The 16039-nt window shown below is 36.8% G+C and overlaps 1 protein-coding gene across 1 annotated transcript in view; it reads right to left on the bottom strand.

Moving 5' to 3' along the window:
• Positions 1-329: 329 nt before the first annotated feature.
• Pbp49 (proximal sequence element A Pbp49) overlaps positions 330-16039 on the bottom strand; it is a 143381-nt gene continuing 127671 nt past the window's right edge. The window contains exons 8-9 of the mRNA XM_090389955.1: positions 8722-8829; positions 330-477 (exon numbers count right to left, since the gene is read on the bottom strand). Coding sequence (XP_090246081.1) covers positions 330-477; positions 8722-8829 — 256 coding nt within the window. The remainder of the gene's footprint in view (positions 478-8721; positions 8830-16039) is intronic.

The raw sequence follows: 16039 nt of genomic DNA, 5'->3' as shown, positions 1-16039 counted from the left end.
TCAGTGCAGGCTTTATTTAAGAGTAAAGTTTCAAATTTATGGCAGACACTACCACCAAAGGTGTATTTGAAATTCATTGTTCCTAAAGCCCAGCCCATTCACAAATTACAGATTTTAGTAGCTTGTTCTGTTTATGGTAACCATTAAAAGGAAAAGTAATTTTAACGTCATCTTGTAATTTTGATCACATGTACAAAAGGAAAGGTAAACTCAACTTTCTACCATGATCCTTAAAAGTGTCCCTTTTGCAAATTTTAATATTTACAATTTTATGGAACAATGATATCATTGCCTATCATTAAGAATGAAATTATAACAGAATGACTCGGTCATGCAAAAGCACTTCGATCAAAATATGGAACTGCTACAAATTCTCCTATCTTTCGCTTATCAGATGTATAATTGAAAGCTTCAAAACAGGATTCACAAGTAAAGAAAGGATCTTCAGGAAGCCTGGTATTATTTTTTGTAATCCACCTGTGGGGAGAAAAAAAATTGAGTATTCAGAATATATATGCGATATGATGACTAATTTTACAGCTGAAAGCTTGAAGTACTGTTGATTATCTATTAAGATTTTTAATAGATACTTAGTACTCACCTAAGTGAGTACTAAGATAATAAGCTTTGCTAAGAATCTTAATAGATAATCAACAGTACTTCAAGCTTTCAGCTGTAAAATTAGTCAACAAATATAAATACATTAACGATAATTGCCAACACCTCTACCATCCCAGACTATCCTTTAAAATTATTCCAATTTTCATTAATAATTTAACCACATGGATGCATTAACATTAAACAAAACTTATGAATACGCCAAAATCCTCATCAAATATTTTGCTAGTAAATTACACATTAAATTTCTTAAGAAATGTCTTGATTACGATGTGATCCCAAAATTTGCTCTTATATGTACATGTGAATAATGTAAAAAATATCCTTATATCATTCACCAGACCTCATCAGCTATAGTAAAACATGAATTAAAAAAGAGATTTTGCAACAAATACAACTTATTATGCTAAATCCACTGTTACAAATCCTTGTTCAAGAGAAACATGTTACAAGATGCATGGGTTAATTTTATAGAAGAAAATAACAGATGAATTAGCACCATCCAACACATAGTAAACCAGAGGCACAACAAAAAATGGGACCCACATAAACTCCAACCAACATCAGTCGTGAACTTCGAAATCCTTCATGTCTACACAATTATCTGCACTTGAATATGGGTTCAATTTTTCTATTAACAATAATCACTATCCCATAAAAGACAGTATAATAGAGCTCCAAATGAAACTAGAGAACCACCCTGATAAAAATAAATTGATGCATGGGACAAATAGGATCATAAATTCAAATGTCAGAACATGGATACACAACAGTTAATGAGCCTTTAAAAATTCTGGAAAGACGACATCATTAAGAAGGCAGACAAAGGTGACACAATAATAATTCTGGACATCTACATACATCAAAAAAATCCAAGAGATTCTGATGAGGATACCTATAAAATAGATAATGCATATACAATCACTAGACTAAAAAAATCAATCCGACAACCTTCTTAGATGACTTAGAGCTCAAAAAGAAATTGATCTACGTACCTCACAAAACATAGGGAGGTGAGTACTAAGATAATAAGCTTTGCTAAGAATCTTAATATTGCAATATGATAAGTGACCTTTGGATCATTTATCACAAACTAACACAAAGCAAAGAATTAATGAGAACAACGTCCAAACATTCATTGAATTTAAAATATTCTAATGACTGAATTTTACTGAAGAATTTTTCCAATAGTGTGCAGTAATTTGTAAAAATTCCATAAATACAGGGTAAGTAGCATCATATGTTTGGTGTCTTTAACAATAACATTTCTACACAACATTTCAACTGTAATGCATCACACATCTTAATGTTAATCAACCTTTTGCAAGATGTAGTGCCCCATCTTTTCAAGTCCACAGCATTTGGTGGTGGTGGTGGTGGTTGGGGCCGGTTGATACTGTAATTTAGAAGGTAGAGCTGATAGTTCTCAGAAAAGTCCAGTAGTGTTGAGGACTAATGCACAAGCTGGTCACAGAATTAAACCTATGTACCCTACCTATCAAGCTGTAAAGTTGAGAACAGCCACAACCGATGGTGCTGAGATTATCCAGAGAAATTTGTAGGATCAGATAATTCTCCTGTATGTCCCTATATACAGGACTGGTGATTGTCCTTCGTGTGAATGAGCCACATATCTTTTAACACAAAACACATTAACTTCAGTACAGTCTCAGACATGTCCCAAAACCATTGGATTTTCATATCTTCATACTCACTTTGTGTGTGGTCACTCATCACTAAACATTAAAGCAGCCATTAAAGTAAGCAGTACACATTAAAGTCACATGAATATCTGATGATGTCAACTGTAATGGCTTGTACCATCTGCAATATGTATGGTTTTAGACAACCATTTATGCTACTGTTTTTTTGCAGTATACCATGATAATTGGAATGCTGGTGACGGGAGTAATGTGTCACAACTATCTATGCCACAGTTCTCTGCTGGTGCAATACATTGATTTTTGTGAACTCTGGATGAAACTCATTGTGTCTTCACTGATAGTATCACCTGCTGATATTACCAGTGGGTGCAAATAACAGCAAATAATAGCTACAAAAACCTTGTAAGGGGAAACTTATAGAGACTCAGTTCTGGTTAAAAGACTTCAACTGACCAACAGAAGAGAGAAAAAAAAAAAAACAACAAAGTAAAGAATTCAATCAACATACTTAAAAGGAACAGTATAAGAAGACCTCAAAAAACAAAAACAGAAAGCTCCAGGCAAGAAAAGCAGCCAACCTCCTCACCACCAACATAACCACTACTTAAGAAGTTTGGGGAGTGAAACTTAGCTCCCCTGAGACTTAGGATAGGAGGCACTTTGAACCAAACTGACTGGGGGAAGGGGTCTGCCACCCTCACTTTCCCCGCCGCTAGGTGGTGCTGCCCTCAAAACATTTTGAACCTGGCTGACTAGGGGCAGTATTCCACACACACCACCGTCACACACATATGTTGAATCTTTCCCATGGTCCTTTGCACAATCTCCTCTCAGGACTTGTTTTTGACTTCCCATGATGCTTTGCACTCACAGAATTTCGTTTATTTTTTCTTTTAAATTTTGCTGCTGGATATGTATATTTTAAAAAGAATTTTAAATGAGAAGACTATTTTAAGCAACATGTTAATGTTATTTTTACTTTAAAGTATTCATGAACAAATCAAAGGTATTATTTGAACATAAAGTATTCATGACTGATATTTTTAACCAATGGTATTTTGCCAGTTGAAAGTGATTTTCAATATAATTTTTAATGAAGACAGAGAATTATAATGAACAAAGTCTTTTACTGAACACTGTTAACAAAATTATTTACAATTATTCTGATAAAATCTTTACACACTGCTCTCTTCAATGTGCACAACGGAAACTAATAATAAAAATGAGCACATGCTTGGTCTAACAACATGGATCTCAGTTCAGATAACACTGAATTTACAGCATTGAATATTTGATAAGAATCGAATTGTGAGAAGAGTCCTTTACCTTTCTTTTCCCCGTCAAATTCACAAACAACATCATAAGGATTTACAGTCTTTAAATATAATTCATATATATTGATGAAATGTTCATCCTCAGCAATATGTATGGTTTTAGACAACCATTTATTTATGCTACACTGTTTTTTTGCAGTATACCAAGATAACTGGAATGCTGGTAACGGGACTAATGTGTCACAACTATCTATGTCACAGTTCTCTGCTGGTGCAATACATTGATTTTTGTGAACTCTAGATGAAACTCATTGTGCCTTCACTGATAGTAGACCTGCTGATATTACCAGTGGGTGCAAATAATAGCTACAAAAATCTTTTAAGGGGAAACTTACAGAGACTCAGTTCCAGGTAAAAAGACTTCAACTGACCAACAGAAGAGAGGAGAAGAAGAAGAGAAAAAAAAAAAACCCAACAAATAAAGAATTCAATCAACATACTTAAAAGGAACAGTATAAGAAGACCTCAAAAAACAAAAAAAGAAAGCTCCAGGCAAGAAAAGCAGCCAACATAACCACTACCTAAGAAGTTTGGGGAGTGAGACTTAGCTAATCATTCTGAAAATATTAACCCCAAGGCATATTTGAATAACAAGAAGCATTGGGCTCCAGGATAACTGACCAATTAATATGCCAACATTCAGACCCAAGCTCAATATGGGTATATATGAACTGTTAACAGCATCCCCTTTGACCGAATGAAGGAGACAGTCCTGGCAAGACTATCTTATTTACTTTTACATTACACCGATGAGCCAAAACATTATGACCAGCGAGTCATTATGCAAAATCGAAGCAATTGCTGGTGAACTACAGTGCGGGTCAATACACAGTATAAAAAACACCTGAACTCAGCTCCATTACTCAGTGCTACCCTTGTTCTTCAGATGGGAAAGGCAGCGGACTCAAGCGAGTTTGACAAAGACCAAATTGTAATGGCCAGACAAGTTTGTTTGTGTTTGTGATTTGGTTTTTAGGAGCATTAGCAACTAAGGCCATATTGCTCCGGGATATGCGGTGGTCATTCCCAGACCTTTCCGCATCCTCCGTATTTGGTGGCGACGGGCTCGAACCCCAGTTTAATCAAGAAGCGTGTGCTACGCACTGCTGCTCCTTCCCACCTGGCTACGGAGGTGCCTGCCAGACAAGTGGGTCAGAGCATATCCGAAACGGCACGGCTGCCGGGGTGTTCACAATCAGCCATGGTTAGTAACCTACCGAAAGTGGTCTGAGGAAGGAAAACCCACGAACTGCCAGCGAGGTGTTGGACGACCACGGCACATCGATGCTTGTGGTGAGTGAAGACTCTCCCAGATGGTACGTGGCAACAGAAGGGCAACCGTAGTGCAACTCGCCGGTAATTGGAATGCTGATGATGGGAGTAATGTGTCACAACACACAGTACATCGAACCCTGCTGAAAATGGGGCTGCATAGCCACAGGCCACTCCTAGTGCCAATGCTAACCACGGTTCACTGGCAACAGCACCTAACAATGGGCATGTGAGCATCGAAGAAGGTCATCTGGTCCGATGAATCACGTTTCCTGTTGCACCATGCAGGGTCACCGCAAGTGGGTAGGTGAGGTAAGCATTGCTTACAGGTGGCATTTCAAGAGGGCTCCAAAAAACTTTTCACATATACAAGTAGGACCTCTATTTAATTAATGAACTTCTTTATAGCGAAACTTTCTATTTAGCAATACATGCAATATCACATATTCTTTCAGTTCACTCAAAGCATTTCATAATTTCATTTTTTTCCTCTATCAACAGATGCCTTACCGGGGAAATCCCGGTGGGCCAGAGGCCGGTGTGATTTTGGCCATAAACACTTATATGAGGCCGCTACAAGTTTTCCCCAGTAAGAATTTTTGACAGTCTATCGGTATTGCTTTTCTTTCTCTCTCTCTGAATCTGTAGTATCTTCACCAGCAAGCTTCATTTTCACACCTTTGACCTTTGAAATAACCCAAGTATTTTACTCATTTTTAGGGAATAAAACAATTTCAGTATAAAAAGGACAAAAATGAGGAGGCACGCTTAAACACATAAACAAAGCTGCCTGCGTGTAGCAACTGAATAAACAAAGCAGTAAAGACAAACACTATTATCCTCTCATCCTAGCTCACATTTTACTAAAACACATTTCGGAGATCACTACCATAAAACAATAAAAACAATTTCCAGTTGCATTCCTGCTGGTGGAATCTGTTATAAACAGGTAGTAAACTGGAGCTAATTGCATTTGCGATAATACCGATAGCTGCAATTGTGGGTTTTTATGTTATTATTATGTTATTATGTGTTTCCACTTCACTGAAATCTTCAGTAGTATGAAAAACATAAATACATTTTCAGAAACTTCTCCTCTTTCAATTCGGGTGATTCCCGAGCTCGACTGCCATTTCTTGTAAACACAAAGGCGAATCGTGCACAAGCGAATTCGGTTCGTGTTATATACGACATCGTTCCCCTATTTATAAATCGAGTATGATCGAATTTGTGTAGTGTAAACGCGTGTTATACAAGGACTGACCGTACTATATACTGTATTTTAATGTTTTTTTTCAGGGTAAGTATTTTTTGTGTTACCATGTGTAACTTATTTGTTAGCATGTGCTAATAGCTTTGATTCTTTATACGATTTCAGTTTTTTAAAATTGCTTATAAATATCACGAAACTTACCTTCTAATCCGTATGGTTAAAATATAATGAAGAAATTAAAATTCCCCAAAATGGAAAAGGTGCACTCTTTTTCGCTTGGATCGTCATACATAAAAATACATAAAAATTTCATTAACGATTATGAAACTAAGAATGAGAAGAACCAAGAGTCCTAAGTTGAACTTTTGCAGTTCTGTCATCAGTTGGTTCATTTAATTGGGAAGGAAATTCCAAGTGTTAAAAAGGTTAACTCTAGCTCCCGTGGTGCATGATTAGACCGGAAATTTTACGCACGTGCCGGAAATTTTACATGTTATCCTGCGAGGTTCAGTCGGAAAATCATTCAATGGCTAAAGCTTCGTGTATTATTAACAGTTTATAACTGGAATTCAGCTTTGTTAATATTATTGCAGAATCTGTTTGAGTGTTATAATTATGTGAATGCGAATGTTGACTGAATTCTGTGGCTGAATAATTGCATGGAGGCTGGTTTGGTGATACAAGCTCTGTTATTTGCAGTTTTAGTGAATCCAAATTTGGCTGTAATACTACCAATTTCTTATGCATACCTACAGATGCCCCAGCTTGCCTGCACAGGCCAGGTTTGTGCAGTCAAACCAGAGTGGGTGTATGTAGCGCAGGCCGCTCGAATGGCCATCTGGCCCGGTCTGTGTAAATTTGAGTAACGACAGATATTGCCCTGCACAGACCTGTAGTCTGTGCATATAGATGTGGATTTCCCAAATATGGCACACACAAAGGACCTTGTGAAGGCGCACTCAACACCATAAACAAATTCCCTACTTGATAAAATTGTGCTATAATTATCAGCTTCATAAATTCTGATTGTAATTGGAACTGCTCACTCTCATAACCCAGAATCTGGAAATTACCTCTGGCGTCGATAATTTCCAGATTCTCGGTTATGAGAGTGAGCAAACAGCATGTTAGACAAAAAACCAAACACAGTGAACGAAACAAATAATTCATATTTAATGCACCTTAAATTCTTCTTCGCTACCCTTAAAGATAATACTGTATTACTCCATTTGAATTGTTACAATATATTTTTAAAAACAATTTTACAGATACTTTTCCAAATGTAGCAGTTGCACTAAGAATTTTTCTAACTTTACCAGTTTCAGCTGCCTGAGGTAAACGGAGTTTTTCAAAATTAAAATTAATCAAAAATTATTTACGATCAACAATGTCTGAACAACGAATTTCTAATTTGGCAATAATTTCAATAGAAAATGACCTTTTGGAAAAAATTTACAAATGAAATAATTAATAAATTTGCATTTCTTAAAGCAAGGAAACATAAATTTGTATATATTTTTTAAAAATTATAATTTTCCTTTTATTTTATTATTGTGATAGAATATGATTACACTGATTTAAAATTTAAAGTTTATTTCCAGAATTTCAGAATGATTTTGTTATTTTTGCTTGTTGTTTCATTATATTATATGTGAGATATTTTGTAATTTTTTTCTCTTTTAATAAATGAATGCTATTTTATTTACACCTTATTTTATTTTTTAATCCAAATATTTTGGGGCGGCAAACTTGATTTTGCTTACTGGCAGCACATAGGGTCACGGTGGCCCTGGCACCATGTGGACAGCTGGGTGCACGTGCGTCATTTACCTGGGGAAGTGGCCTGGCGCCTGGATGCACTGTGGAACAAAAACAAGCCAGTGGCGGCAGTGTCATGCTTTGGGCAATATTCTGCTGGGATACCCTGGGTCCAGTCATCCACGTGTCGAGCACTCTGATGTTTACCACCTACCTAAACATCATTGCTGACCAGGTACACCCTTTCGTGGTAACGGTCTTCTCCTCTGGCGGTGCTGTCTTTCAGCAGGATAATGCCCCATGCCACACCGCCCGGATTGTCTGAGACTGGTTTGCGGAACATGAGGAAGACTTCCAAGCATTGCCCTGGCCTCGAAATTCCCCAGACATCAATCCCATCGAGCATCTGTGGTTTGTTGGAACAGCAACTCCGATCTGCAGTGTCTCAACCACGGACCTTACAGGAGTTAAAGGATCTGCTGGTTATGTATTGGTACCAGATACCGCAAGACACATTTAGAAAGCTTGTAGCGTCCATGCCTCGCCATGGATGCTACAAGCTGTTTTGGCTGCATGTGGAGGACCAAGACCAGAAGAGTGAGTTATGGGTACTTTTCATGCTATTGACAACTGAAATACAGTCTGAACAGGGGGAAACAGTGACAAAGAGTCTGAATGCTGTAAAATAAGCCATATAAGAAAAATTACCGATCTCAAGAAAGGTAAAGCTCCAGGGATGGACAATATTATCTACGAAAGTGTGGCATTCCCATGACTTATATGGTTCCATAACAATAAGTTTAGTAATTAGCAATTATTAATGAAATTGAAATTAAGTTTATATCCTACACAGAAAACTTACTTTGCAGTGTGCATGTGACAAACCATGCAAAGGACCCTCTTTTTCTGATATAACCTAGAGTATACTGGATAATCACTTGAATTCTGGTTATCCTCAGAAGATACAATCCTATAAAATATTGTAAAATGAATTTTATTCTTCTGATGTAGAATTTCTTTCTTTCCTATATCTCGCTGAATACAATTAATGCAAACCTTGTTACTGTTCCTTTAGGACATAATTTACAATATAGCAATGCTTATTATCAACTGTACATTTAACTTAAAGAATATGGAAAATCTTTATATATCTAGACTGGGGTGCATCCAGATATGAATGCTGAATGTTTATATTCACAGTTTAATATTTTACACATAATTAAACAAAAAAATCCAACACTCATAACATTGTTAATATGTGCTTGTAATAATACAGTTAAATACTGAGGAAGATACATGACATTATAAGAAAATAATACAGAAAAATCAACTAACCCTTTGGGAAACAATGGATATTTTCAAAATCACAATAAAACTATTTTGTGACACACTAGTTTAACTTTGAAGAGATGTTTGTACATGGCTAAAGCTGCACAATGTGAAAATCTTTATGGGATAAAATTTAGTGTATATCTGTTTAACATTTTTGAAAGTGGATTTCCAGCACCATATGCACATGACCTAGAGTGACTTTTTTTTTAAAAGAAATTTGCAAGTTTGTAAAACCAAAAAAACTACATATATAAATGATTTTAAATATTAATTTTTTCCCTGTATTTTTGATTTTCCAGTTCAACATTATTGTCCAAAATAAAATCAAAAAATTTTATTTAAAATAATTGAAAAAATTAAAATAAAACCTCACTACTTTTTTTTTTTCTTTGAATAATCTATAAATTTATACATGTATTATTTGATTCAGTTTCATCAACTTCCCCACATTCCAAAGAATTTCTCTGATTTCAGCTTATTCAAGCCTGCATTGTCTTGAAACTTCCTATGCCAGTTTTTGAAACTATCAGAAATATAAAAGTGATCACTATCATCACAATAGAATGTCATTTATTCAAAATGGTTGGAAGCTCACCTATTTCGGATAAACAACACTTCTGGATGTTGGATATCTTAACCTTTATTCTGCACACCAATCACAAACATTTTCTGCAAGGAATGAAATAAATTTAGAAAATGTTTTTTTTTTTTTTTTTTTGTTTGTTCCAAAAAAACAAAGAACAAAAACACAAATCATCCTTAAAGTGAATATGCTCCCTACGTTCCACATTGGCCAATCATGAATTTTCTTTGAGTGGTTTTTGAGAGTGGACTCCTCAACATTGAAGTTCATTCTCTAGCAATGTCATAAGCTTTTGATTATGCTATAACTATCTCACTTCATGTTAGCAAGCAATTCATTGTCCAAATGGTAATATCTCACAAATTATAAATTCTATTTTTGGATATTTTATATGAATTAAAGTTAACTATACCGATAACTTAAAAATTGTAACATAACTAATGCTATTTGACCTTTGAAATTATATTTTGATGTACTGACTTGCACACTCAGATACTAGATTACAGTATTAGATTTTCTGAAAAATCATGTCAGATTACTGGACTTCCAATGTATTATTAAACATTATGTAATACTTCAGTTTCCATTTTCTTGTTAAAATCTTTTTCAGTCATGATTAATTAATGTATTAATTATAAGTATGATATAATGCAACAACTGCAATGATGGCTGACACAGAAGAGAAGTTCTGTATTTAATGAAGGATTGCTGGGGGGATGCAATTATCAGTAAGGGTTCTAGTTATGTTACTGTATTAGCTAGTGAAGATTTTCTTTAAATTTGCACTTTATTTTTAAATAAATTTCGTTAAAGGCTCTCTACCATCACAAAGTATGCATGTAATTCCCTAAAAGGGTATAATGGAGTCCACAACTTAATTTACAAATTTTACCATTCTCAATTATCTGAGGAATAGGTTAGTAGGTCAATAAAACAGCAAAATTTTTAAAAAAATTATCTGTTTCCCAGCAGCTCAAATTTTTCTGACTAGTATGGGATACTCTTGAACCCAGCACCATGCAGTTTTTAATGAATATACCACTCCCATTTAAATGCTTTCTCACCTATATCACTTGTTTAAGATCCCAAGAATGAATAAATCCGGATTATAACCAGTAATATTCCTTCCTCATAATTTTTGGGAAGGAAGGGATGATAAAGACTAAATTCTAGAAATTGTTAGCAGCTTATTTACTTCATAGAAACTGCTCTTGCCACAGGTGATGTTTATTTCATATTTAACTTGAACCTTTCATTTAGATAGGCTGCTCCTTTAACTTCAAATCACTGCATTTGCATACTCTCCTCAACATCTTTTATATTCCACATATTTGTCCACATTCCTTGCCTGATCCAATAATTCGTGTATGCATGCACATGTGCAAGCGATCAATATAGTATCAATAAATTTCATTAATGACAGCATTATTATTAATGCTACTATTACATTTATACAGTAATACTCAAAATATATTTAGTTTAATTTTATAAAATATTTCAAAACGCCATTCTTTTTATGCAAAAAAAAAAAAAAAACAGCACATTAGGTATGCAGATTTTGAACTAGTATATAAACTATTACTTTGTAAACAATAAAAAAAAAGAAAAAATCAATTGTCATCCACCAAAATATTGATGAATATGAAAAATAGCCTTCAAATAGGAGATCTGCTTACAGTGCCCTTTGGGGACAGTCTCTTCAAAAGTGCTACAACACGAGTTGTTACACGCCAAGAATTCTTTTTCTTTTTTAGTGGGATGGGCTACTTACACATCCCATGTTAGTAGCTTTTATAAGCCCAGGCAGTTCAATTCACACATGGCAGTTCAATTACATAATATAAAACAAAATGTTCTCAGAGTGGGACTTCAGCTTTATCAACCCTCCCCATGAGTTCCCCTATATCTGAACACCTCAGTCACACACACATGGTTAGTAAGCTAAATGAGGCAGTGGCAGCCAATGCTGGCTGTAACATCTCAAACTGATATCAGTTTGTCAATTATTTCATTGTTTGGAAGTCTAGACCTTCTGCTGCACTTTCAAGAGAATCATACATAGAGGGATTTCATATTACTGGTGGCAATGATGCAAGGAAGAAAGCTTATTTAATATATAATGGAACATGATATTGCCAAGGGGGATGTCTTTGTGTGTGCTCGATGCAGAAAGTGTGAGGATGTTAGGCGCCAACTCAACATAATTATGGGCCTTTATGAGAGTTTGAAGAACAGAGTGGATTCCCTCGAAGGATTTAAATTCGGGGTCCATTAACGCTCTCAGCAGCCCACATCAATGCCAGCACTTCACTTGATTATCAAGCAACACAGTGGCAATCCCTAAGGCAGAACACACTATGCCACAGGAGCTAGTTGTTCAGAGACTGTGCAGACCTTTCTAGAATAGGACATGATCTAGCCAAGGAGGATGTCTTTGTGTTGGCTAGGTGCAGAGACTGTGAAGAAATTAGGTGCCAATTCAGCATTCTGATGAGCATCTATGAGAGTTTGAGGTGTAGGGTAGATGCCCTCGAGGAAATTAATATGAGAGGCCCATCAAGCTCTCAGCTGCCTAACTCAATGCCAGCTCTCACTCCTGTGCATCAAGCAACACTGCAGCAATCTCCAAGGCAGAATGCGCTGGTCCCATATGAGATAGTTATTACTTGTGACTACTGTTAGGGAGATGGGAAATATATAATGCAAAAAGGATAGGTGGACCAGGGTATGTCTGCCAGGGGCAACAGTTGATAACGATGTAGAGATGTCATCTTTTAAGGCACAAAAGGTGATATTGTTGTACACAGTGGCACTAATGATCCTAACAATAAGAGATCACCAGATTTATTTAACAAGTACAGGTCAATGTTGAAAAAAAAAGTGGTGAGTTAGGGTTAAATTTGAAAGTGACTGCAATTCTGCCCAGACATGACAGGAGAGAGTATATGATGAGAGCCTTGTCAATCAATTCGGCACTGAAAAGATTGTGCAAGGCTCGTGGGGTAAGATTTTTTTTTTTTCAGCATGGTCTGTGCTTGCTAACAGGAGAGACTGCTTCTACAGGGATAGGATACACTTAAATAGAAAGGGTGCAAGAATATTTGCTAATGCTATGGAGGCAGTGTTAGGTGGTTCGGAAAACTACTAGCGTGGAGGGATTGACAGACTAAAAGATTAACAGTAGCCCAAGGCAGAAGTGAAAGTGATTTTTGCAGTTTCTATTGTAATGAGCATTACTGGGAGTCATCATGGAACAAGTAAATACATGGGCTGTGTTAGGATAACTTAGAGTACGAACAGGTGCATGTATACTTGCACGTACACCAATGCTAGAAATATAGTAAATAAATTTCATGAACTTGACGTGCTGATCAAGATGTCAAAGGCAGATATTGTTGGGATATCAGAGACATAGTGTCACACAGATATAATCAGTGAAGAATTGGAATTTTGGGACTACAATGTATACAGAAAGGATAGACAGAGTAGGAAGGGAGGAGGGGTTATGCTGTTAGTTAAGAAACACAAAATCTAAGGAAGTGCATTCAGTTGCAATGACTAAATGCACTGCAGCATGGGTGGACAGTGCAATGTTGAGTCAGTTTGGTGACATAAGCACTGGGGAAGGGAAAATGAGAGTAGGAGTGTGTTATAGGCCTAATGACTCCGATGAGTACAATGGACAATTTGTACAGAGAAATAGAGTGGGCCAGTAAATCAGAATGTCTTCTAAAGGCAGATTTTAACCTTTCAGATATTGACTGGAACTTGAGGGTTCTTCACTTGCACGCTAACAACACTTTTGTGGATTTATTGGAGGATTGTTTTCTACAGCAACATGTTCGAGGGGGTAACCAGAGAGAGTAATACTCTTCATCTGATTATCAGTGGTGATTATTCATGCATTAAGAATTTGCAGATAAAAGAACCATTTTTTTTTTTTTTTTTTTTTATGTGAACTCCAAACACGAGAGGTATTAGAACCTATAGTACTTAGTACCGTGCTTGGGTTGGAGGTTCAGCAGACGAAAGAAGATATTTGTTGACATTGGACTTGAACTTCTGTAGATTGTAATTTTCAGGCAATACGTATGAAGGAAGTTTGTTTCAGAAAACGGCAGTTGAATTAATAAATGAGGAAGATGAAAAGTTGGTTCTGTGGGTTTGAAGTTGGACAGTAAATGGATGTTGGCTGGTGGCGGCATGTGTTCGGACTGTTTTGAAAGAGAGAGCGGGAATTATAGAAGCCAATTCAGAAGAACAGTGCCCATGGAAGTATCTGTAAAAGAGGCATGCAGCAGAAACAGTACGTCTATGAGAAAGCGAGTGGAGAGACTCTGTTAGAGATGAATCATTAATTAACCTAACTGCCTTCTTCTGAATGGAATCCAGAAGCCTGAGAGAGGTTTTGGGAGCACCACCCCAGATGTGGGAACAATATTCCATGGCAGGGCGGATTTGCTTGTTTGTTTGTTTGTTATTTAGGAGCATTAGCAACTAAGGCCATTTTGCTCCAGGATATGCGGTAGTCATTCCCTGACCTTTCCGCATCCTCCGTATTTGGTGGTGACGGGCTCGAACCCCGGTTTAATCAAGAAGCGTGTGCTATGCACTGCTGCTCCTTCCCACCTGGCTACGGAGGCGCCGGCGGATTTGCAATTTATACAGAGTGAGCAGCTGTTTGGAAGAAAAGTAACGCCGAGAGCAAAAGAGAAAAACCAAGTTTTTTAGATGCAGAGGAAGCAATATTTGTAATGTGCTTGTGCCAAGAGAGATTAGAAGTCAGGGTAATCCCCAAAAGAGATATATCATTTTGCCTAGAAATCGGAGTGTCACTAAAGATAAGCATAGGAGCAGAAGAATCCTTTTTGCGAGATATAAGACAAGACTGAGTTTTAGAAGGGTTGAAATCAACTAAGTTGTCTTTGCCCCACTGGAGAATTACCTGAAGATCAGCATTTAAGGAATGGGTAGCAGATTTTCGAGAAGTTGAAGCTGATTGAGCAGGACAAGGTTTCTCAAAATGGAAAGTGGAATGCAATGTGCTATCATCGGCAAAACTATGGATAGGATTGCCAGTCAATGGAAGAAGGTCATTAATATACAAGAGGAAAAGAGTGGGAGAAAGAACTGAACCTTGGAGGACACCGGCATTAGTGGAGAAGTTAGAAGACAGAAAGCCATCTACCATCACCCTCAGTGAGCGATCAGAGAGAAAACTGGATAACCAATTACTAAAAACAGTTGGCAAACCATAAGATGGAAGCTTGTTTAGAAGAACTTTATGCCAAACACGATCAAAAGCCTTTGAGATGTCAAGAGCAACTACTTGTGTTTCACCGAACTTTTCCATTGAATTAGTCCATAAATGGGTAACATAAGCCAGAATATCACCAGTGGATCGACACTGATGGAATCCATACTGGCGATCGTTGATCAGACAGAAGGTTTCTAGGTAGTTTAAGAGTTGGCGGTTAATTGATTTCTCCATTACTTTAGAAAGAGTAGAAGTAATTGCAATGGGACGATAATTGGATGGGAGGTATTTGTCACCCTTTTTAGGAACTGGCTGGATATGAGCAAATTTCCAAGCAGAAGGAAAAACATCTTTGGAATAAGAAAGTGAAAAAAGGCAGCAAAGAATAGGAGTAAGTTCAGGAACACAGGTTTTGAGAAAAAAGTGGAGAAATACCATCGGGACCCGGAGCTTTCTTAGCATCAAGATTCATCAAAATCCTTCTGATATCCTTTTGACAGAAGACCACAGGAGGCATTGAATTGAGCGTGTTGGGAATGGTGGGAGGTGTTTTACCAAAATCATTAATACATGAGCTGGAAGAAAAATGGGATGCTAGCAGTTCAGCTTTATCCTTGGCTGAAGTGCCAACAGAATTATCTGGTTTGGACAGAGGTGAGAGCAGAGATGGGCAAAAGTTGCGGCCAATAGCTTTGGCAAGAGACCAGAATGCTCGGCTACCATTAGAGCAAGAAGCAAGTTTTCTACTCTTAGCCTGTTCAAACTCTAGTTTGGACTGATTAATAACTGCTTTACAATTGTTGCGAGCTTTGGTGTAGGCAGAAAATGAAACTGAAGAATTAAAAACAAGCCAATTACGATATGCAACATTCTTCTCTTGAACAGCCTTAGCACATTTATTGGAAAACCAAGGTTTAGATAAAGGATGAGATTTTAAAGTGGAGTGTGGGATAAAGGATTCCATTCCTGCAAGATAGTATGAAACAGAGCTGTAATACTCAATATGTT

Source organism: Mastigoproctus giganteus, chromosome 2 (assembly GCF_048544385.1).
Source record: "Mastigoproctus giganteus isolate SK-2022 chromosome 2, ASM4854438v1, whole genome shotgun sequence".
Lineage (NCBI taxonomy): Eukaryota > Metazoa > Arthropoda > Arachnida > Uropygi > Thelyphonidae > Mastigoproctus > Mastigoproctus giganteus.
The sequence above is the reverse complement of the archived record's forward strand: the minus strand, read 5'-3'. Positions and strand labels throughout refer to the sequence as shown.